The sequence below is a fragment of the Lepisosteus oculatus genome, chromosome 21 (assembly GCF_040954835.1).
Source record: "Lepisosteus oculatus isolate fLepOcu1 chromosome 21, fLepOcu1.hap2, whole genome shotgun sequence".
Lineage (NCBI taxonomy): Eukaryota > Metazoa > Chordata > Actinopteri > Semionotiformes > Lepisosteidae > Lepisosteus > Lepisosteus oculatus.
In genome coordinates, this window is record NC_090716.1 from 16,276,637 (window position 1) to 16,300,295 (window position 23,659).

Sequence of the window (23,659 nt, forward strand, 5' to 3'; positions counted from 1 at the left end):
GAGCGCCAGAGCCTTGTAGCACAGTGCGTGTGACGTGACACTTTAGCGTAGCCCTGCCTGAGCACGACTTAGTCCAATCCATACGTTTTTCGACTTTATTATAATGCTGTTTCACCGGGGGGGATCTGGAGGGTCTATTCATTGGGTGTTTACGTGTTGAATGCAGTCTGCATAGATCAATAACTATGGGCTGCAGCGCTAGCAAGAAGCCGAAGAGAATCCTACTCCTGGTTCAATACCGATTCCTCATCCTTCACATTAACTTAATTTTACATCTCCCAGATCCCTGTGGCTGCTTAAATTGTGTTTATATCTGCAGATGAACATTAAGTTCCCTGCACTGGTTTGCTTTCGCGGCGAGAGTGTTACGCAGAGCAACAGCGGGAGAAGGGTGACTCTCTAACGGTTGTCCACATCCATCCATTACCCACAAAACGCCCAGATGGAAGGAACATGTTTTCCCGATTGTTTTATTACGGGAAATGAAAGCACCTTCTGGAATATCGGTTGCATTGAGCGGGGTATGTAAACTGATGAGCTGAGCCCGGTGTGTCCTGGCAGCGGTCTGGGGGCCGGGAGGAGCGCCCCCGGGAGAGCCTATAGGAGGCCGGGGAGTGGCGCTTGAGATCTGGGCTAAAGTGCAAATGCGAGGCTACACCCTTGAGGTGCCGAGAAGGCAAACGGGCCTCTTCGGATTGGCCCATAAAAGTGTGCAACATATAGATGAGTCGTGATCGTAGCTCAATCCTGATGCCTCAGCGGCGTCATGTAGCAGAATTATTCACATTAACTCCCCTCGACTGCAGGGCAGATACCTGGAAAAGATCACTTTTAGGCAAGGGACGGGCACACCAGACCAGTGGTTCTGTCAATTGTTACAATGGGAAACGCCGATGAAATCTCGTCTCACATCTAACTTTTCACAAACAGGGGGCAAATGGGGATGAGAAGGAAAAAAAAAGTAAATATTCTGGTACGGAAACCGAAAACACGCCGCAAATCACTGAGCGCGTTTATCTTTGTGGTCTGGAAGAGAGCCGATCCGTGAGATCAGGAGCGGGTGTCCTGTGCCGGACCGGCCGCAGCAGCGCTGTGACTGCTAGGCGGGGCGACCAATCGCAGCCCGGGCTGTGGGAGGAAGGGCAGGCCGCAGCCCGACAGCCCCCAGCCTGCTCCCCGCTGGAGTACAAGAGCAGCTCCCACGGCAAGGACCAAGTTCACGTCTCGGAAACAAACCTGTGCAGCCGTCGGGATGGCCGAGAGCAGGGAGAAGTCATGCGATCAGATGAAAATCTGGAAAGAAAGTAGGGGCTCCCAGGTGAGCCTTTTTTTGAACATATCTGTAGCCTGAATGTAAAACGGGTTTGAACGTTAGAGATGAGCTGTTTGTGTGTGTGTGGGCCTCGAAAAATCTAAACAATAAAATCCCTATTGCAGTGAAATTAAATTGGACTTTTTGGAGATTCCGGTGCACTTGCTGCACGCTTCTTTATGTGACGTTGTTTTGCTGGGTTTCTGCATTCGCGTTTGTTGTTTATCTTCAACACTTTCGCTTTCCGAGCAGCTTTTGACGTGCTTTGCCTTTAAAACGGTGGTTACTTGGTGTATTGTGTACTGCCCGGTTTTAACGAAAGTGCATTGCGTTGCATGTGGACCCTAATAAAATGACCCGTATTCCTACCCAATGGGGTAAACGTGTGCTTGTTGGACTACATTGCAGAACGCTTTTAGCGATTATAGTGGCTTTCCCCACATGGGGACACGCATTAGCGCGGTTAATAAAACTTATTTGCTGTTGTTCGCACCACGGGGATTTTGCGGTGGAGTGACGCCTTTCCACTCCGACCTGCAAGGTTGGCAGAGAAAAAAAACAGCTGACCCATTCTAGCAGAAAATGTTCTGTAAAGAGGTGTCATCACACCTGGCGTCTGTCGATGACGCAAGACGGGTAAAGGACCCGTTAGTTTCAGTGATTAGCACCCGAAGGGCTACATTGGAGAAAAGGCCTCGTTTGTTACCTTTCTCATGTGGGATGTCTGTCAAAACCTGTGGGTCACAGTACTTACGAGATATGAAAGAGAAACTATGTTCATTGTCACCAGAACCGTTTTTTTATATATAAGCTTTTATTACAGTATGCTATCTTCCCACCCCTGGGCCAGTGTAGAAAAAGCTTCTCAAGGTTGGAACCAGGCGCCTCAGAGGTCACGTTTATTTTGCTTCTTTTCGGAAGGCTAGTCGGTCACATGCCTGCGCTCAGAACTTGCGAGCTTTGCATTGTGCTGATTGCGGGGTGACAGCGGCCTGAAAGAGTTGGTTCTTGCAGTCGCAAACCGAAATTCCTATATGAAACAGTATTGTTTTCTTATTCTTTGATTAGTGCCAGCATTGTTACATTTGGTGTGTGGAGAATGAAAACATTGATATCGCTGAGGCAGTGCATTGACCCATTACCCTGGTGCTCTGGCCAAATTTCCCCCTGGTCTTTACCCATCATGGCCCCATCTCTGAACTGGCTTCATCACTCTGCTCTCCTCCCCACTGAGAGCTGGAGTGGGGAGCATACTGGTGCACTTTAACTGCACACTGGTGGGAGTGGAGGGGATCCCCATGACCTGTAAAGCGCTGACTGGCGTTGTCCAGGAAAGCGCTACGTAAGTGTAACGATGTCAGTGTTATATTATTTATTCTTGGACATGTACAGTAAGCAGCATTTGGAAAGAGGTTTTCCTGTAACGAGTAATTAAGCAGTGTTGGAACCGGCTGAAGGAGAGTCTGTCTCTGGTCGCTTTCCAGAAGGCGGAGACTCTGACCACGGGCGCTGGGATCCCTTTGGGAGACAAGCTCAACGCCCAGACCGCCGGCCCGCGGGGCCCCCTCCTGGTGCAGGATGTGGTCTTCACGGACGAGATGGCCCACTTTGACCGGGAGCGCATCCCGGAGAGAGTGGTGCACGCCAAGGGGGCAGGTGGGTACAGCCAGGGCCCGGGGCACCCCGAGGAGTGTGTGCGCGAGCTGGAGAAAGTGCCCCTTATGACTGCAGCACCGGAGACCCGGTGGCACAGTGCTGGAGTCGGGTGAGAGACTGTGGGCCCTGTCCAGAATTCCCTGTTCCCTGAGCTCCAGCTCTGCAGTTTCAGAGCCGGGACAGGCAAATGGACAAAAGCAAGTGGGGGGGTTTGGAGGGACTCTTTCACTGTGCAAATCTGGCCCCATCATCCACTTGCACTGAGTCATAAGGGAAAATCGCCTCTGCTGGAAAGTCTTTTTTTTATGATAGTTTGATATTTTGTGAGAACGTGTACTGATTGTGAGATGTTTTCTTTGATATCAAGTTTTTGTTAGGGGGGGAAAAAAAAGCCTTTTCAGGAATGTCCCTAGAAGTCCAGTCTCTGTCACTAACTCAGTGTTCGACATTGCTGAAATTAACTGAGCCTCTTTGTGGTCTTTAAATGGAGTACAAATCCATATTCCTTCTGTAAGTGTCCCTGTAAGTTTTCTTTGATAAAAGCTGCATCGAGATGACTGCTCAGGTAGCTACTTCTGTGGCTCCCAGTCCTTTGAGTCTCAATGCAGCGTAGCTCGTTCATGTTGAGATCCTTGTTGAAGTGTTGTGGTTAATGTTTCTGCGAGGCATTCAATCCCTGAGACTGGTGTTGTAACAGAGATGTCGAGAGGGTACATTCCTCAGCTGCTGGAACTGAAGGCTCCTGTCTAATCCCAGTGTGCTGAAATCCTGTTTTTGGTGTTCTTGGCAGTAAAAATGAGCCTTGAAACTCCTGACTTAACGTGAGCAGAGTTAATTGTTCACAACAATTCTTTGTGATCAGGGGTTAACTGGTGTTTTGTTTGCCATTTTGGGTGTTTTTGGGGGTTTTAGGAATGCCTGTGAGAATAGTGTACTGCATTGGGAACTTTTATTTTACTGCCCAAGACAAAACCTCTCCTGTTTCCTTATGAGTTCTGCACCAGTGAGAACAGAAACCTCTTGTGGTGGGAGGTGTGAACTGCAGCAGGGGTGGGGGACTATCTGGGGTGCATTGGCTGTACAGTGTGAATTTCCTTCCGTTTCCAGGAGCCTTTGGATATTTTGAGGTGACCCATGACATCACAAAGTACACCAAGGCCAAGGTGTTTGAGCATGTGGGAAAGAGGACACCTACCGCTGTGAGATTCTCCACTGTGGGTAAGGAAATACCGTCACACGGCATTCTCTGAGTGTCAGCCTGGCCTCTCTAAATACTGAGACATACTTAATAAAATTGTTCCACCCTAATTCTCAGTTACATGCTGGGTCTGTTTAACTGCGTAATTGTAAAATTAATCAAGAGGACTAGCCAGATTTGGAGGTGTTTATATGTGATTGTACCTCAGTGCAATTGATGTTTTCAGTAATTCATTGTAAAGCACCTTAAAGAAAATCCTATTTATGCCTGACTAGGAAATTAGAAATTAATTCCCAGGCCCCAGATTTAAGTAAATGGTATTTTTATTTAGTGATCTTCTCCTAACTCTTGCACACACTCCCAGAGTCTGCCAGCACATTGTTTACAAGTCCACGGTGAACCCTGGACTCTGCCCTTCTGTGCTGTTACAGATAAAATCTGGAATTGCAAGCACATTCTGTCAAAACAGATTTCATTAACATGGTCTTTATGTAACATATGTTTTTATGTTTACTTGCGATGTGTGGCAGTCTTTAATCTGTATTGCAGGAGATACCCAGGATTCCTTGGTTGTGTTTGAAACTATGGTGAAACAAACAAGCATGTTTTACTTACAGGGTAAAGAGTGAGGCTGCCACAACACCTGAAAACCCCCAAAACAAAATATCAAGGCATTTCAATCTTCAAACTTGGGGACTTAGAAAAAGTATAGAGGCACAGAGCAGGGGCAGTAAAAAAGTAAAATCATGCACACAGCAGTATTCCAACTTTTCCCAGATAAGAATGTTTTCCAAAGCCCAGTGTGACCGGTGTGTGAGTAATGCTGTATGTTCCCTGTAACAGTGTTCCCTGATCCACACGGGTCGCAGGTCTTGAATGAGGTCTCGGGTGGAACAAAGCCCTAGACCACAAGTATTTTATTCATAGTGAGTCTATCTCTTGTACGTGGTTACAGGGTTTACAAAAACAAGTCCATGGGGCACACTGAACTGTGACCTTCTGTGTGGTTGGTAAAACCAACTATTCACTGTCCCTCCTCTCTCTAAGAGTAATGTTGCCTATTCCATGACTGATTCACCAACTGAACTGCTTTAATTATCATTTCCCTTACTGTAGATGTTAATCAACAGAATCGCCTGGTCAGACTTAATACTGCTCACAGAAGGGAGAGCTGGGTGATACGTATTGCCCCATGCTGCAAATCGCTCTGGAAAGTGTCTCAGAAGTATTTCCTATAATCTAAGCTAATACATGTTGTTTGTTTTAGGCGGTTGTTTAAATTGAATCTTTATTACGATAGGGAGAGGTGAGGGCTTGGGACTTGTCATGAGTTAAAATCCCAGGTGCGGTGGTTGTATCCTTGAGTATAGAATCACACTCGGTTTCCTCATAGCATGTGAAAGTTTGTTCTTAATTCACTTACCTGGTAGAATGCTGAAATGAAGGTAACTGAAGTGCAGGTATCAAGTTTTTCATCTTTCATCTTAGTGTCGCAAAGCATTCACTGAAATTGTACCTGAATGGGTGGATTGAAATTCAATCCCAAGAGTTAAAGATAAACCACTTCCGAGTGTGTTTCCAGGTTGGTGTCAAAATTGAATGTCAACAGTAGGAAACAATAACCGCAGAGAATAATGAAGCTGTAAGTGATAAAAGGTGCTTTTCTCTCCCTGAAACCTGATCAGGAGGTGTGTGCCCAGCTTCTAATTTTTAACGCTTGTATTTCTGAAGCTGGGGAGTCCGGCTCAGCGGACACTGTGCGAGACCCTCGTGGGTTTGCTGTGAAGTTCTACACCGAGGAAGGAAACTGGGACCTGACTGGAAACAACATCCCCATCTTCTTCATCAGGGACCCGATGCTGGTGAGTCTGGTCCCTCTCACTACCGGCTGCACAGCCCAGCAGCCTTTCCTGTGGTTTAAGCCTGCATGTGCACAACAGGAACATGTTTTAACACAACACCATGTCTTGGCCTTTTCCTAGTTTTTCAGTTTATACATTTTCCACTGCCAACTAAGCTTGGTGTGAAAGAACTTGGCAGTCTCTGGGCAGGGCTACCTGAGCTACCGAGAGTCTTTGGGTCTGCACCAAGATGGATTGAGAACAGATATGTCACGTCTTGACAGATTCCTGGTCTTTCAGTGATTATTCTGCCAGTATCTGAAGTTCAGTGAACCAGACAAATTGAATGGGTTTTGCTTTAAGAAATATGACTACAAAAAAGTATTTTGTCAGTTAAGTAGTGGTAAGGTCTACAGCAGTACAGAAATGGATCTTGGTTGACGCAAGATCCTGACTTGAAAAGCATGACTGATGTGTCTGATCACGTTCAGTGGAATGCAGTGCGCATCAATCTATTTTTCTCCACAATGTTTAGGGATATTTCGTTGCTCATCTTAAATGACTTTGTGCAAATAAGGAACTGCAAATGAGTAACAAGTAGTGGGACCTGACTGTTCGAAGTGGGTACAGAAACGGCCATAAAGGTTGCTGATGGCCAGAGCTCTGGACCTCTGTGTGACGGGCAGTCAGCCCTGTCCCAGAGGAGGCCGCAGTCAGTTCTCGTGACCCCAGGGCCTGAAGCTGTGCTCCTTTCTGTTCAGACGTGTGGGTCTTACTGCACACCCGCTGAAGCCTGGAGAGTGCTGACAGTGTGTCAGCTAGGTCTCTGTGGGAGAAGCTGACAAACTAACAAAGACATCGAGAAACGAGAGGAGGGTTTGGTTTTGGGATCTCGTTAGAGGAAAATAAGAGTGCAAACGTGCCCCTTTCATTTGAAATGTGGCTTGCTCAGTCATTTTTCCCTAGGCCTGTAGCACGCTGCCTTGCTTTGTTGGCAACTGATGACAATACTTAGGTTGCTGCAGAAGAACATGTAATCTCCTGTATCTGATGTTTCCTCATGGCTTCTACAGTTCATAGCTCTCTTCCCTGTCTGCAGTTCCCGTCCTTCATCCACTCCCAGAAGCGCAATCCTCAGACCCACCTCAAGGACCCCGACATGGTCTGGGACTTCTGGAGTCTGAGGCCTGAGTCCCTGCATCAGGTGCGGAGATGCGCTTCTCTCGCCCAGCCTTTCTCTGGTGTGGGAGAGGCTCACACGTCTTCTCGGTTTCCTTGATTTCCTCCAGTGGACCCTGCTGCTGGGGAGAATGAGGTTTCAGCAAAACAAAAGCTTCCAGGTTTACCATGCCTGGTCTTTACTGGTGGTTACTGGGAGATAGGGAAATTGAGCACACTGCTCAGGTATGCCACTGAGGGCGCTCCTGAGCAGCTTGCCAGGTGAAGACTCTCTCTCCCCAAGCACAGGGAGGCTGTCTGATCCAGGCATCATGGGTTTGAGATGGGGGGGTCACGTTGCTGGCCTGTAGAGATCAGGATTCCCAGAGTGGACTGGCGCCTCCCCTGCACCTCGCAGCGGGGTTTGTGTGGTTGTTGAATGTTACTCTTTCTGGGAGCAAGATTACAAACTCTTTTGTCCCATATTTCACAGTGCAAAGGTGCAGGGGGGCGCTCACCTTGCGGTCTGTGTGGATCCTAATACCCCAGTACAGTGACGGGAGCACTGTACTGTAAAACAGGCACCGTCCTTCCGGATGAGATGTAAAACCGAGATCCTGGTTCTCTGTGGTCATTAAAAATCCCAGGTTGTTTCTCGAAAAGAGTAGGGGTGTAACCCCGTGTCCTGGCTAAATTTCCCATTGGCCCTTACCAGTCATGACCTCCTGATAACCCCCATCTCTGAACTGGCTTCAATGCTCTGCTCTCCTCCCCACTGATAGCTGATGTGTGGTGAGCGTTCTGGCGCACTATGGCTGCCCTCACATCATCCAGGTGGGGCTGCACACTGGTGGGGGTGGAGGGGATCCCCATGACCTGTAAAGCGCTCTGAGTGGAGTGTTCAGAAAAGCACTATATAAGTGTCAGGAATTATTCCTACTGTGTTCCCACTGATTCCTGGTGTAGGTCACGTTCCTGTTCAGTGACCGGGGCATCCCAGATGGGCATCGTCACATGAATGGCTATGGCTCCCACACCTTCAAGCTGGTCAATGCTGCAGGCGAGGCCGTCTACTGCAAGTTCCACTTCAAGGTAATGCCAGGCCAGGCTGTGTCCAGGGCATGTGTGCAAGGAGATGCCAGTGAGGTGGCCTTGGTGCACTCCTACAGACTTCAGACGGGAGAAGGTCTTGACCACAAGTCTGAAGTTTGGGCATTGAGGTTCGATTTCCTGCTGTATGCTTAAGTATCAGTGTAACTAATGAGAAATAATTTTGTGAAATGTTTAAACATTTGCTAAAGTGTCAGAGCAGGTGATACCTGTATGCATGCAGCAAGTGAAATTTGACTCATTTGGAATTTCAGGTTTCTGTACCAGCCTAACGTAACATCCCTGCTTCAGGCAGGTCTCACAACCTCACAGATGGGCCAGTACAGTAATCACACGCTGTACCAGCAGCCACTATGTTCCTTCTCCTATATGCAAGATGTAGCAATTATTTTTTTTTCCATATAATGAGCCTTATTTCACTCTTATGAGCTGGTCTCTTATAAAGCATGTAGTACAGAATATCTAATATTAATGCATTTTCTAACAAATATGCTGTAAATATTGTACTCTTCTGCAAAGGGGAAGGATTGTAGTTTTCCTATTTATAGTTAATGCATTGGCTAATGACTTTAATATGTTACCCGAATAAGTGACATTAAAATGCTTTCTTACTTGGGTACCATTCTGTTCTGTATTAAGGTGAGGTTTGGGCGTCTGAGTGTATCTGTTTGAGTTTTCACCTTATGAACAGTTTTCCAGACCGCGTTAATCTCGTTGAATGATTGGTTACTGTGCTTTTATAGGCTTTGTTGCTTCGTAACTGTGGGACGTGTTTGTCCTTCTGTGGAGCAGTGTAATAATGGGCCAGTCCTAAGGCTGGTTTCGGTTCCTCTGGAGGACGTGGCTGATGCTGTAACGTATTTAGAAGCCAGTAGACATGGTTTTATTCACAAGGTGCTCTTCAGGTCTGACTTTCCCCAGTGACTGTAACCACAGAGGCTGTCTTGTGGTTTTGCAGACTGACCAAGGCATTAAGAACCTGTCTCCAGAACAAGCAGAGCTCCTGGCTGCCACTGACCCCGATTACAGCATCAAGGACCTGTACAACGCCATCGCCAATGGCAACTACCCCTCCTGGACATTCTACATCCAGGTCATGACCTTTGAGCAGGCGGAAAGTTTCCCCTTCAACCCCTTCGACCTGACCAAGGTGCGTACGAGAGACCAGCCTCCTGGGTGTGGTGGGTCCTGCTACACCACTTAGATCTCTTTGCTTTTTAACTCACGGTTTTGGAGGTTCCTGCCAAGTCTTGTTTTTTTTTTATTTTCAGATAAAGGAAAAAGCATTTGACCTTGGTAGATCTGTATTACCAACTGCAAGATATTTTAGAGTTTTTTTTTTTATAATGGAGAGCAGTTTTAGATCTGGAGCACTAGGTTTGAGAAGTAGCTTTTGTAATTTGTGCTCGACGTTCAAAAGCAGAGAGTGTGAAATCTGCCAGATGATTGGAAGTATGGAGTATTGTTGGAAATGCTTAAGTGGTTTATTTTTTGTTTTTTTTAATAATTGATGGTAGTTAGGGGAAAAGTCATTAGAATTTTTAAAAATCTAGTTAATTGTTTTCCTGTTTAAATTGCTGGAATTATCTTTTAAAAATTGAACAAAATAACCGTAATAATCTGTTAGTCCCTGTGGTTGGTTTTGGTGCAAGAATTCATTCTTTCAGTGAGAAAAGAGGAATTTTTCATCTGGCAAATGGCCTAGACAAGCTTCTGTGTAGTTTTTCTTGTATAACCATTCATGACCTGGAGGGGAGACTGCTGGGAAAGCTAAGGTTGCTGCCGAAAGAGGTTTTAGATGGGCCAGTAGGGGGCGCTCACCCTGCATTCTGCAACCTGGGGCTGCACATTGGTGGTGGTGAAGAGCGTTTAGGGTGGAGTGTCCAGAAAAGTGCTATAGAAGTGTCTTCTTTTAGTAAAAAGCAAACTTCAGTCTCAGCTTTTTAAGAATATGAAAATAATTTTTGTCTGCATTTGAAATAATTGCACCAAGCACAACAATCATGAAGTCTGTGTTGCCTGAGATGTCCTAGTTCACAGCTCTGCTTCTGGGTCCCGTGTTTTTAATTTTACAGAAGGAACAGAAGCCTCAAACACAACGTGTGCTTTTAATACATTCCTGTGCTTCCGAATCCGACCGCTAGAGGTCAGGCTCTTACATGCTACTGTTCGTACTAAAAAAGCAAAGGATATTCTGTTTCACTGCCACTGCTTGATCTTTTTCATGAAACATTAGTGGAGCTCGCTCTTTTTTCCTTCCCGTTTAAATTTTTAAAAAGGCTTTGCTAGCCACAGGTAGCTTGAGGTTTTTTTTTTGTTAATTCCATTTTTGCCTTTCCAGGCATTTGAATGTGGGAAGCAACGATTAATTCTCTGCTCAGTCCTTTCTCTGGTGTCCAGTGCTTGAAATACAGACTCAACGGACGGACACTTCTACTTCAGTTTTCTGTTGTTTTTTTTTAACAGACCTGTTCTATAGGAAGATGCTGTTGAATCCGGCGTCACCAGAGCTGCAGGCCCACAGTCCATGGTGCAGGCCCACACACCTCTTCTCATTCGGCTCTGTTCTTCCTCGCTCAGGTCTGGTCCCACAAGGATTACCCCCTGATTCCGGTGGGCAAGCTGGTGCTGAACCGCAACCCCGTCAACTACTTTTCAGAGGTGGAGCAGATTGCCTTTGACCCCAGCAACATGCCCCCTGGGGTCGAGCCTAGCCCGGACAAGATGCTGCAGGTGGTTATTTCCTCCTGGAGGAGGGGCTGGCGGAGCCATCTCGTGTGTCACTGCAGAGCGGCGCCTGCCTGTGTGATGTATGGAGGCTGTTCTGCAGCTCCTCCGCACAGCCAACTGGCTGGGGAAGTGAGCGGACTGCTGTGGTTAGTTTGCAGAAGCCCGCAGCGCAACACGCTGTTCTGCAACAGCGCTCTGTGGTGGTCCATTCGCAAACCGACATCTTCAGCTTTGTGTTTTGGGAAATATTGATTGTGATGGGGCAAATGGTAACGTAACACTGTGAAGCAAGGTCTTTTCAAATCATTTGTACACTAACCACTTCCAGAACAATTTCACAATCCTGTTGATTTCTCCGGTTGTCCCAGAGCCCCTGTCGCTGGTGCCCTTCCTATTGCAGGTTTTAGCTCACGTTTGCCGTTAGGTTGATGCTTCACTGTTCCTTTCCACCGCCGCCTGAGGCCTGTACAAGGCCTGGCGTTCTAATACGCTAATCATTGTGTGTCCATGTATTTCAATATGACCTCACCTGTGATTAAGGTTGAAAGTGATATTGAGAGATGAAGGGCTTTCTTCACACTAGGGCAGTTCTGCTTGCATGATATGGAATTTCTGTGAAATGGGGGGGCTGAGCTGCGTGTCCAGATCTCCAATAGTCCACACAGACCAGGACTGAGGGGCTGTCTCTTGCCATTCAGAGACAGGTTCTTTGGGTGTTCAGAGTCCCATTTTAACAAAACATACTCTTGCCTTGAGGGAAAAGCCCTTGACAATGACAGTTTGTTAGAATTGCATTGGATAAACCACCGCTTGCCCTAGTGAGTCTCCACAGGCCTCAAGTGAAAGGTTTGTCACTCTCTTCCCAAACTGCCTGTGACCCACATGCAAGTGTTTCAGTTTGAGACGGGTGTGTGCTCACTGTGCTGTCAAAGCAAACATTGTTAGGAATAGCTGTCAGTTTTCAGAGAAGGCTTGATATTCGATTAGGGATCTTTTAAACCCTGTCGAAGGCACATGCCTCATAAATGCGCAACCCTTTTTTGCAATCCACCTCTGTGTTGAAAATGCTGTTTCTGCATCATGCCAACTGGTCTTCCTAGAGAAGTACAGCCATTTGCCCTAGAGGGGCTTTGTGGCATGTGGTTAATCTTGAGTTCTTCTGCCTCCAGGGTCGCTTATTTTCGTACCCGGATACGCACCGACACCGCCTGGGCGCCAACTACCTGCAGCTGCCTGTGAACTGCCCTTACAGAACCCGGGTCGCCAACTACCAGAGAGATGGGCCCATGTGCATGTTTGACAACCAGGGTGCGAGACTCTCTCTACTTTTTAAAAAGCAGTCTAATCTTCTCTTTCTGTGTCCTCTGTCATGCTTAGTCATGTGGTGCGTTGTTGGAATCTTTGTACTGGCACAGGAGAGGTGGAGGTATGTAAAAGCTGAGCCTACAGCACAGGATTAACAGGGGCCACCCCAGGGTATCTAAATCCACTCTAAACAAACAAGTGCTCACATTACTCCTGCCCCTGCGTCCCTGCACTGGCTTCCTATCAGGTTTCATGTCAACTTCAGAATCCTCATGCTCACCTGTAAGGCTCTGCATGGCTTGGCACCTCAGCACCTGTTTGACTTACTATCGTCCTGCTCCCCATCATGATGCTTTTGCTCATCTCCTTCTAGTCTTTTGTTTGTCCCCCACGCTCATTTATGTTCTGCAGGTGACAGGGCTTTTTCTTGCTGCACACCAAAGCTCTGGAGTTCTGTCCCTAAGAATATCAGTCAGATACCCTGAGTGCTTTGAAATCCAGACTCATGACCTTCATCAGAATGCCTTTCTGTTGAATTGGTGTCTCTGTTCATCTACTGCATTTCTAATCGCTTGTCTTTTAACCATTTTCCTTTAAAGCACTTTGAGAAACTACTTGTAAAGATTCTGTATAAAATGTTTATTGCATTCCTCAAGACAGTGTTGGATCAATAAATCTTAACAGAGTTTATAAGGAAATGGGAAAAGTAGCTTTAGCTTTAAGATCTGAGCAGAGGCTTTTGTGTTTTTGTAGGCGGAGCTCCAAATTACTACCCCAACAGCTTCAGCGCCCCCGAAGCCCAGCCCAGATTCCTGGAATCTAAATTCAAGGTTTCCATCGATGTCGCCCGCTATAACAGCTCTGATGAAGACAACGTCACCCAGGTAGAGAGAGAGACAAATAAGCTGGATGGGCTGAGCATCCCTCCTTCATTTGTCATCTTTCTCGTGTTTCTGCTCAGCTCGATTTTCATTCTTCTCTTTGGAGAGATGCTTGGTTCTTCTTCACTGTGGGTGAAGCGTGGGTAAAAACTGTGCTTTATACAGTTGCAAAATGAAATATTCAGCTTTCAAAACATGATTAAAATCAGTTTGTTTTAATGTGAGATTTATTGAGAATCTGTCCGTTAACCCGTTCAAATGTCAACATCTTTGCACATATTGGCGTGGGATTCTGAGGATGTTTAGTAGTTCATTTCTACATTTCAGCAAGAGGAGTCCATAACAGGAATTTGTTTTTCTTTTTGTGCTTTTGTTGTAAAAGGAGAAGAGTGATTTTGTATTCTTTTGGTACTTTTGTGCATCATTGTCCTGATTTAGATTCTGCATTTTAGTTACAATTTGCAATTTGTTTCTTTTGAACTAATTTACAGCTGAGCCAAGTTGTGCTTGGTAAGGGATATAGAGGGCATCTGAGCTGAATCGGGGGGGAACATCCATTTTGTATAGGTGCCTGTAGATAATTTGTAATTAAACTGTGGTTAACTTCTTAACTTCTTAACATGCTGAGATCTGGTAAGGTCAGTAATGTTGCTGATAAGAAGTACTTTTGAGGAAGAAGAGAAATCTGTTAATGCAACCTCAGACAGGGTGATACAATCCATTACATTACACCGGAAAATTAAAATTCATGTAGAAGTAAGAGCACTGCTGTTTGTACCAGCATTGCTCCATCTCCATTATCACAACTCCACCTGGCCTGTCTGCAACAGCAGGGAAGAGGGAAGCCGTGGTTTGTGTGTAACGCAGCAGACAGCGAGGGGCCAAGGCTCTGCATCGGCCGGTACATACAGCAGGTCTGCAGCCGGGACCTGAACCCACAACCCACCCTGATGAGTTGAGAGACCTGCCCCCACAGGATAAGCAACGGGATTTTTTTTAAAAAGTGTTTGAACAGTGTCTCTCCTCCCTGCCAGGTGCGCACGTTCTACACGCAGGTGCTGAGCGAGGAGGAGCGCCAGCGGCTGTGCCAGAACCTGGCCGGGCACCTGAGGGGAGCCCAGCTGTTCATCCAGAAGCGCATGGTGAGTGGGCACTGGCGCCCCTGAAGGCAGCTGGGTTCACACCCGAGCGTGATCTGCGAGTGGGGCTGAGCAGGCAGCACAGGGAAGAGGAGGGCGAGAACAAAACCCGCCAGGCCGCCATGTGAAAAACCCCTGAGCTGACACGGGCAGTGTGCACCCTCCAGGGACTCCACAGCCCGCCTGTCCTAGGGCAGTCTTGGATCAACCTTTCTAGCTGGTTTTGTGCTAAAGGGGGGAAAAAGGTTTAGGTTTTTGGTTGTAAAGAAGGTTGAGACCCAATAAAATCATAGAATTTGCTTACAAAGGAGGTAGTGGGTTCTGAAACCTACAGACTTTTATAGAGGTAAGGGATGAAGTCTCTTGCTCTGCTTTTTAAGACCCGTCATACAAGTGTGGCCTACAGTGTTTTCTCTTGCTTTTGTAGCTGCAGACATGCTTGCAAGACCACAGAGCCTAAAAGCTTGTGCTGGCGCCATTGTGGCAAGAGGCCTTGCAGATATGGGCTGAAATGGAAAAGTTTTTTCAGGATTGGTAGGGTAGTGGAACAGTAAGTGCTGAGGATGAACATCCTAAATTTTTTGGGCCCTGGCAGATGATGCCCATAAAAGCTCTGTACACTGCAGTACAGCAGGAACTGTCCTGATGCCCAGCATCTAAAGCATGCCACTGTTGAGCTATCTTGCCTGTGCTTGATATGACTCTGAACAGTGCTCAGCTGAGCTGCTCAACCTGCTGAATTCCAGTCCACATCACTGCAGAACCTGAGCTCGTTGATCCCGCTCGTTACCAGTTGAACAATCAGGGAGACGGCGCAGGACTGAATCTGGTCCCCTTGGCTGATATTTCTGCCGCCGGTGATGTTTCAGTTGCAGAACCTGATGGCTGTCCACCCAGACTATGGGAACCGAGTGCGGGCTCTGCTGGATAAGTACAACGCTGAGGCCGACAAGGTAGGTCAGGAGTGCTCTGAACACGAGGCGCTGCCTACTCCCCTGTCCCTGATCCACGGTTCCTGCATTCCTGGACCGTTCAGGGACAGTCGTTGAGTAATAAACCGCTCATCATGGGGAAAAATTGAATAACATTCGCATGTTAGATTCATGTTCTACAGCCTCCTTTTGTACTGCAACGGGCGTTTGTTTATCAGTTATCTGATTTGCCTGTACATTGACATTCCTGTATGTTTTTTTTTTAAACGGCTGGGTTTGAACATTAGAACATGAGACTTGCTCCGATCAAGAGGAGGCCATTTGGCACTCGGTCCCTAACTGACCTGAGGAGAGGGTCTTGGGTGGAGCCAGGGTATTGGGTTTGACGAGACTGCAGGGTAGCTTGTTCCCTGCTCCCCCACCCCTTGGTGCAAACGGCCTTATTTGTTTATATACTGTAGTTTTACTCCAGCATGCGTTACGTATGAAAATGTTCATCATTATAAATATCCATTTTAACTGTGAACTGACTGGGATTTCAGGATTAACTGACCATAAATGTTTTCGTTTCCTCCAGAACGTGATCCGGGTCTATTCCCCCACCTCCCAGTCGCTTGCTGCCTCCAAGATGTAACGTCCCAAGTCCATGGAGAGCGTGCCAGTGGACACCACAGGCTAATGGTGTTATTCCTGCTGTTTCCTGACATGTAACAATAAGCTGAAGAATCAGATTTCTAATGACGACTAGTAATTGGATTCTTAAACACTTAGGATAAGAATTGGTTTTATAAGCTAGGTTTTGAATTTTTCAACTAATCAAGTGGGGTGGCCAGGCAGGGGTAAAGCCTTAAGGTCTGGCTTGGTGATCACACTTTTTTTCCCAGTTTGTGTAAAAAGTGATTGGTGGGTTTTTTTGGGTCAAATTTGAGTCCCATTAACATGGCTAATAGGACTAGTTTCTGAGACAGACACCTGTATTAGGAGATGTAGTTCCACTTTTCTAACTACTGGAGGGCCAGATACTGCTCACCTGTTTAGTGGGATGAGGAGCTGAAGGATTTGCAGTGTTTTAGAAGTGGCATTGTGTGATTGAAAGGCAAAGCCTTATCGATTTCATATCCTGTTCTGTCATGCATGTCAGTTTTGTTTTTTCATCCAGATATTGGAGACTGCACAATCCTGCAGTTGTGGGTTACTGGCCAGGGGGAAAAAAACTTCCCCTGCTCCTCAGGATCCTTGCATTGTACAGTTGGGCACCATTTTTGAATGGGGGGTGTATTGTTTGTACAATGCACTGCTGTAGGCTCAAGGAAACATGGCTCAGCAGAGACAAATCTTTTCATTTGGATAAGATCCTCTTACATCAGTCCCAGTTAACCTGGCACTGGAAAAAAAAATGCTTTTCCTGAAAGTAGGAATTGGTTTTCATGTTTTGCTCATCCGAGACATGTAGTGGCCCACTGGAGCAGCACTTACAGAGTCTCCAATGCCAGAATGAGGCTGTTAATTTAGGATTTGTGCTTTCTGAAGGAACCCTGTTTTATCTCCTTACTCCGTCCATGTGCATGAGGAGCAGTAGTCAAAAACTGTTTTGAGCAGTTAAGGTTGAAATGTTCATTATTTGGAGGGAATTCGTCCTTTTTGTTGGGGAAAGTAAACTGACTGTCAATGCAATTTCATTTTCGATTAATATACCTGCTGATTTATTATATACAATTGTTAACCTCCAGCTATGGATGCTTTCAAAAGCTTGGATTTCTAAACAAATCTGCTAATAAAGTTACTTTCTTTTCAATGGATTTGAAAGTTTTCCCTGGTGATCTTTTTAGATTTATTTGAAAAGACACATTTATGGTCTGGGAAATCCAGCTTTGTACCCTTGAGTTCTTGAGGTTTTTTGGTCAGCAAATGTGTAGACACTTATAGCACGTCAACCCAGACAGCAGCCTGTACAATGCAACTCTATGCCCCACAGCGATGTTGTTTTACAATTAATGACCTGTCTGCAGGTATTGGTGGAAGAGACTTGGATGGACCTTGACCGATTCAAATTGCACCTTTGGGAAAAGAGAATTCCAAGCAAGATCTTTAAACTACAGACCTGTCTGAGCAACCAACCTCATATCTAGGTGGTGCTATGAGAGGAGGGAGAGTAATAAGAGAGAATGCTAGCGCCTGTCATGGGAGCAAAGGTGAAACCATGGTTTACAGTAAGAATCGCTTAATCCTCTCTGGATTTTTTTCTGGAAGGAAGCCAGAGTACCCAGAGGGAAACCCTCATGAGCCTGGGGAGAACATGCAAACTCCACACAGACAGGCACCCAAGGCTGGAATCTGCTGAATCAATCCCCCTCCCCCTGTACTGAACACAAAATAGCAGCATATTTGTCAGTTATTTCCCCAATAGCTGTTGCATTTCAAGTATCCAAACCAATAAGGTATTTATGTACAGCCACCACTGAGAGTGGGGGGGGGAATCTTCCAACCGTGAAAAACAAACCAGGATACACAAAGTACAAAAGAGAATGAGGCTGTTGATTGTTTTTTGTGGATCTCTGATCTGGCAATCGGCTTCTGCAATACAGCTGGGGAGCATGAGGCAGAGTCCACCCATTAAGTAATAAAGTTTTCAATTAACATTTGTGGGCTCTGGCTTCTGTTTTACCAAAGTGTCTGAATTCTAAGGGGTTGATGATACTATTGTTACTGAACACTGTCTATTGCTAGATTTGGACTGAACCGTGAACCAAATTTTAAACCTTTAACAATTTTGTACACATTCGGGTGCACCTCTCTGAACATCCTGTTGCCAGTCTCTGACGTCCATAAGGGCTTTCAGCTAATATCCTATTCACTTACACCTTGCAAAACACATACAGGCCTGAGCTTGTGGTTTCCATTCTCGAGCAGCTCTGTGCCAGCTTGGTTTCCTGTAAATGCCAGTTTGTTGCCAAAAATGGATTAGTTTCTGGTTTGGAATGAAAAAATAAAAATGTGCTATGTTCTACATTTCAAAGACTTTATCAACATATCTGTGTGTTTTAGTGGAAAGTTTTACATGCAGCCATCAATTGCTTGTTAGGCAAAGGTGATTAACAAGTTCAGGAAGGATAACCATGACATTTATTGGTAAATAAACTTTGATTGAAGTCAGTCTCACACAGCTGGTCCTAATTGCCACCATTCCAGAAATTAGATCCAGTACAGTGTAAATCAAACATCTCCGTTCACATTTGTCTGAAGCATCCCTCCACCTTTACAGCTGTCCCCTGGTTCTCTCCTCCCTGACTGGGGTTCGAGACCTCTCATCCTGGGTCCAGGAGGCTACCCATTAAGCCAACAGGATCAACCAAACCTACAGCATACTGTCACAAAAATCAGAACATTCTCGATGCATCTCATTCTTGGAGATTGTTGTCTGTAGTAAAATATATTTTCTGAATATACTTTTACCAGTTCAGGTCAAGTATTTGCTTTTCTGTTCGTGGGCTTTGAGAGGTCTTGCAGATGGCTGTGGTGCAATCGGTCTGAGCCCGCCCCCCGCTGTCAGAGAGAGATATAAAACAGGGCGAGAGAGCTGGGACCCACCTCACTCCTCACGCCGCTGGAGCCCCGGACAGTCCTCAGCCGCCATGACGTCCACGGTCGCCACCTCCAAGTCCGAGGGCACAGCTCAGTTCCCCCAGACCGTCGTGGTCGAGGTGGGAGATAACCCGAACCTCATCCGCGATCACATCGTGTGGTCAATCTGCAGCTTCTCCATGCTCAACTGCTGCTGCCTGGGACTGGTGGCGTTACTGAACTCCGTAAGGGTGAGTAGGCTCCGTTTTTCGTGCCTTTCTCTTAGAGCGGATTTCATGCGAAAGTTTCTTTAATACACATCAGAGCTGCTGTTCTGCGGACAACTTACCCCATTATACACTACAGGTGCAATTAAAAATGTGATCATCTTTTCTTGCCTTAAATCTTTTGGCTGTTCTGTTGCAGGTGTATAGGTGTTAAAATTCCTATACTGCATCACATCAACTGAATCTTTGTCAGTTATTGGTTATACATATTGTAACGCTTACGGCCGACAGGCACTGTGTAAGAGCCGGCGTACCAGAGCAGGTGATGTCACCGCCCTTCCCTGTGATAGGGATGGGGAGAAATCTCTCTTTAGCTCACGGAGCTAGATCGCTGCAGAGAGACGCGGGAGTCCTGGGTTCGAGCCCCCGACGGTGGGGGGCCGACCTAATGCGGCAAGGGCGCCCGCCTGAGCCCCCGTTGTGTTACAATATGTATAACCAATAACCTGGTAAAGTTAAACCATTGAAGGGCTACGGCGCAGTACCGAGTACAATCTGGAAACAACAGTAGCGACAGAAAAAAAAAATAACAACGATGAAAACGGTCAAAATATACAAAATAAGGGATTGTTCCACTTACACTGGGTCTCGCTAGACTTCTACATTTAGATTTTTCCGGGGATGTAAAAACTATTAAGTTAACTTATTTTGTATCACCACGTTTGTTTGTTTTTTAACAGGCGAGAGACCAGAAGCTTGTGAGGAACCTGGAGCTCGCCAGAATCTTCGGAAATCGTGCGCGAACTTTCAACATCGTCTCCAACGTACTGTCGCTTCTTACAATCGTGATATTTCTAGGCATATACGCGGCAGCAATCGGCCATGTCATTTCATCTGTGAAGAGAACATAACTGGACCCTTTGAAAGACCGCAAAGTAGTTTTGCTTTAGTCTGCTTTTCAAAAAGGGAATTTAGTATGTTAATTTTTTTATTTCAAAAGCTAAGGCTATAGCAAAAAAATGAACTATGCTTTTGTGAAGCACCCTTGATTTCTGTGTGTAAATGCTTGTGATTTTGTAATCATCCTACTGTTAGTCCCGCAAGCAAGGCTTTTGTCCGTATGTCACTTTGAGCTTATTAACTATAAAATCATATTAGCAGGAAACGCACGATAAGAACTGTTAAGAGCCATTACAATTGCCAAAGCAACCATGAAGAAGCAAGAAGCGATTTCTTCTGGGATTCTCAACTGCATGTTGGGCTCAAACATTTAGAAATCTGAAAAAGATGAACGATCCGTGCTCGATGTGAGTAATCTTGTAATTAAAATTGTGTTGGATAATATGCTGTGGATTTAATGTTTCCTCATTGTTGCCGGGAATAAGGTGTACATAGATTATTTTGTGTACGTTTATGAGAGTGTGTATATACAGTGTACGGCATATTACGGTTTTTGAATATCGCATCATGACTGTTCCTTAAATTGAAAAGAGTTCTGAAAATTCAGAAAATTGCTTCAAATCGATCATTTCAATTGATCACTGAGAACTAATATACAGCAGGTATGTCTCCTGCGGAAGATCCTGGCCATGAATACTGTGACTCGAGTTACCAGCTGCCCATTCACTGCTTACGCAACAAAACCGTTCGGCGATCCTTTGTAGAAGGTCTTCTATGACGTAAGATAGTTCAAGACAAACCACAGACCTGCACGCCCGTTCTGGGAGTCGTTAGTGTACTACGTTGTAACCTACAGGACTTAGCTACAAAGTGAGATCAACTAAACCGATGCAATTTGTGTCACTAAGACTCAACCAAAGATTTTTGTATCAGTGACATTAACAAATCGAATTAATTTAGCATGGAAAAGTGAAAGTAGGCTCAGCAAACCACTGCGATATAAAATAAGAATTTTTAAGATGTTGCAGAAATTTAAACTTAGATTTTTCTTAGTTACGATTGGTTAATATAAATCTGAGTTATGAGGTATTCACTTTTCAAATATATTAATGCAATTTGGATTAATGAAGTTTGTCTTAACTCTTGTACTAGTTTGTTTTAAATATATAATTAAAAACATGAATTCCCTATTAATAATTACAGTAAATAGGTAATTATTTAAAGATCACCTTTCTTATAATGTTGCGTTAAATTCATTCAGAATCGTAAAGAAGCAAAGAAAAATACAGAGCACGGTTGTCTCAGATCTAGAAGATCAATATTATCACTCACGAATGCAGTGATAACACGATTTCAATAAAAAGTGGTCACCGTTTTTACTAAATACGACACCAGAGCCGTCTTCCGGAAAAAAAAAATCCATCATCCAATGAACGTGCAGTAGCTGATTCAAGGTTGTGATCAAGTCTCAGTTACAATGGATTTTGTACAGACTCGTTTCAAGCTCTAGAGGTGTGGTTTTCCCACATCTCATACAGCATTCCTATTTGTTAATGCACGGTGAGCCTCTTGGGTCACTCAACGAACTTCACGAGTGAATAAGCAGCTGCGTACTAAATTGCTGTTTAGTTAGTTTCGTACTTTCCGGAGATCATCTCCAGCGGAGTTAAATTGCAGCGGAACAAAGTTGGAGTTCAGATGAACTTGTTCCTAATCCAGTTCCCAGGGCTCGGCGTTGTTGTACTAATTAGCCCGAACTGCAGGGAACTGTGATTCAGAACATTCCAATTCATCTAATTAGTAGGCTAATACGTAGGTCACGTTAATATACAGTTATTACTTTGTATGTTTCTTGTTTATTTTGAAACTGAACTTCCTGAAAAATTAGTTAGTTTTTAATTTAAAAATTGCATTTAGGCTACAATTCACCGGATGAGGGGACGTAGTTATTGATGAGATACTCAATTGCAATTAGTCACGAAACAAATGAGAAGCGCAGCCGCGCCTTAGGAACAGACGCACAGTATTATTGCGGCTTTAATTTCGTGTAACGAGACACTCCAGACGAACAAGCGGACACGTCGCTACTGCTACATCGTTACGAAAGACACCAACTAATGACCAGTAAGGTTAAGTTTTATTCACATATCTGGAAATTCAACTTTATAAAATTACTTGAGCAAAAAAAAAAAACATTGAACAAAGCTTTTGGAATTGTAAAACAACGCTTTGCTTGTTTGTCATTTGGTTTGCGTACCAGTCCGTCAAGAGCCAGCACCCTCATCATGGTATGTGCAGCCCTACACAGCCTTGCGATTGACTGGGATGAGCCAGCTCTTCCGTCTCCGAGGCACGCAGCGCACTCCGGCTGTTTCAACACGGTCATTACTGGAGCACAGCCACACCACAGAGAACCATCAGAATCACTTTCAAGATGCCGAAACGTACCACCCATTTCCTCTGATGACCACAAATATGGATCACCATCACAATAAAATATTTAACAGATCCTGTTCAGTTGACTCCCCGATATTGAAGAACAGATTAAAGCTCACGCTCCATTTCTATAATCATTGGCTTTAGTTCCGTTCTCTTCACTCCCTATGAGATCTTAATTCACAGCTAGTAATAATGACTGGCATTAGACGTATTTATTAGAAAATGACACTTTTGTCAATACACACGTATTAATAAATTTCGTTATTAATAGATGTGGTATGACTGTTAAGCAATTCTCCAAGCGATGGATGCATAAATTCAGTTCGTAGTGACGATATTATCTCCACTACATTCGAGAGCCTTCTAATGCGTTACGCCGTATGGTACTAAGTTGCTTAAACCCTATGAAGAGGTGGTTTAAGTTAGTCCGCTACTTCTCTAGAGGGCAGAAGCTGTTACCTTGTGTTCATTGCAATTGAGAACAGGTTTAGTACGGCGCTGCGGACTAAGCATAGCAGCAAAGTTCGTTGCAATTAGTCTTAAGGTAGATCACACACTTAGACTGCAGATGCCTACTAAGCACGGGTTAAACTCCCGTTAGTACGCTACTTTCAGTTCATTGCAATTGGTCTCCAAAACACGACTTTGACGTCCCTTAATAATTGCTTTCACTTATATAGTGCTTTTCTGGACACTCCACTCAGCGGTTTACGGGTAATGGGCACTCCCCTCTACCAACCCCACCTGGATGAGGTGACAGAAGCCATAGTGCGCCAGTATGCTCCCCCCACAGCACTCTCAGTTTTTCCCAGCAAGTCTCCCATCCAGGTTCGGACCAGGCTCACACCTGCTGAGCCTCGCTTGGTTGCCAGATGTGAATTGCAGGGGGACATGGCTGCTGGCAAAAAGCTTTGCCCCGTGTGAGGATCAAACTCACGACCTTCAGATGATGAGACTGACGCGCTACCTACTGCGCTGACGAGGCTCGGTTGTAGCATCACGCTGGGGACGGGGTCCAGAATGTCTTCATAATATTGGAAGAGCGCTACAGTTCTGATCTCTACAGAGAGAATTGTGAAGTAATGGTTTCGTTTTAACAGTCTTCCCATCAAGCTATCCCCCCCCCCAAGAGACAAGTACTCTTACTGGGCCAGGCGTTGTGTTTGGACCTGAATAAAAATCCCACTTTTGGCACAGATGAGGAAAAACAGGGGGAGACGCTGAAAAAAAAAAACCCGAAAGCAACTCTGAATATCTATTACAATTGTAA

At 45.4% G+C, this 23,659-nt stretch overlaps 2 protein-coding genes and 1 non-coding gene across 3 annotated transcripts; 2 read left to right on the forward strand and 1 right to left on the reverse strand.

Annotated features, from left to right (window-relative positions):
* Positions 1–698: 698 nt before the first annotated feature.
* Positions 699–17,061, forward strand: cat (catalase). Its single transcript, XM_006642438.3, has 13 exons — positions 699–1,318; positions 2,797–2,968; positions 4,076–4,186; positions 5,898–6,028; positions 7,107–7,211; positions 8,132–8,257; positions 9,234–9,425; positions 10,856–11,008; positions 12,175–12,313; positions 13,064–13,194; positions 14,226–14,333; positions 15,200–15,283; positions 15,840–17,061. Exons 1-13 carry the CDS (start codon positions 1,253–1,255, stop codon positions 15,894–15,896), a joined length of 1,575 nt encoding a protein of 524 aa, XP_006642501.1. The 5' UTR covers positions 699–1,252; the 3' UTR covers positions 15,897–17,061.
* Positions 17,062–18,836: 1,775 nt separating this feature from the next.
* LOC102683777 (dispanin subfamily A member 2b-like) lies at positions 18,837–20,394 on the forward strand. Its single transcript, XM_015338119.2, has 2 exons — positions 18,837–19,074; positions 19,791–20,394. The coding sequence occupies exons 1-2, from the start codon at positions 18,895–18,897 to the stop codon at positions 19,959–19,961; spliced, it is 351 nt and encodes a 116-aa protein (XP_015193605.1). The 5' UTR covers positions 18,837–18,894; the 3' UTR covers positions 19,962–20,394.
* Positions 20,395–23,301: 2,907 nt separating this feature from the next.
* trnam-cau (transfer RNA methionine (anticodon CAU)) lies at positions 23,302–23,374 on the reverse strand. Its single transcript has one exon. It is a non-coding gene; the product is annotated as a tRNA-Met (tRNA).
* Positions 23,375–23,659: the final 285 nt, after the last annotated feature.

What these genes read in the sequence shown, in the direction of transcription:
- cat (XM_006642438.3), top strand. Translation starts at nt 1,253, where the DNA reads ATGGCCGAGAGCAGGGAGAAGTCATGCGATCAGATGAAAATCTGGAAA. An exon ending in GGTGCACGCCAAGGGGGCAG is followed by an intron (nt 2,969 to 4,075) that starts GTGGGTACAGCC and finishes TTCCGTTTCCAG; the next exon opens with GAGCCTTTGGATATTTTGAG. An exon ending in GGCCTGAGTCCCTGCATCAG is followed by an intron (nt 7,212 to 8,131) that starts GTGCGGAGATGC and finishes TTCCTGGTGTAG; the next exon opens with GTCACGTTCCTGTTCAGTGA.
- LOC102683777 (XM_015338119.2), top strand. Translation starts at nt 18,895, where the DNA reads ATGACGTCCACGGTCGCCACCTCCAAGTCCGAGGGCACAGCTCAGTTC. An exon ending in CGTTACTGAACTCCGTAAGG is followed by an intron (nt 19,075 to 19,790) that starts GTGAGTAGGCTC and finishes GTTTTTTAACAG; the next exon opens with GCGAGAGACCAGAAGCTTGT.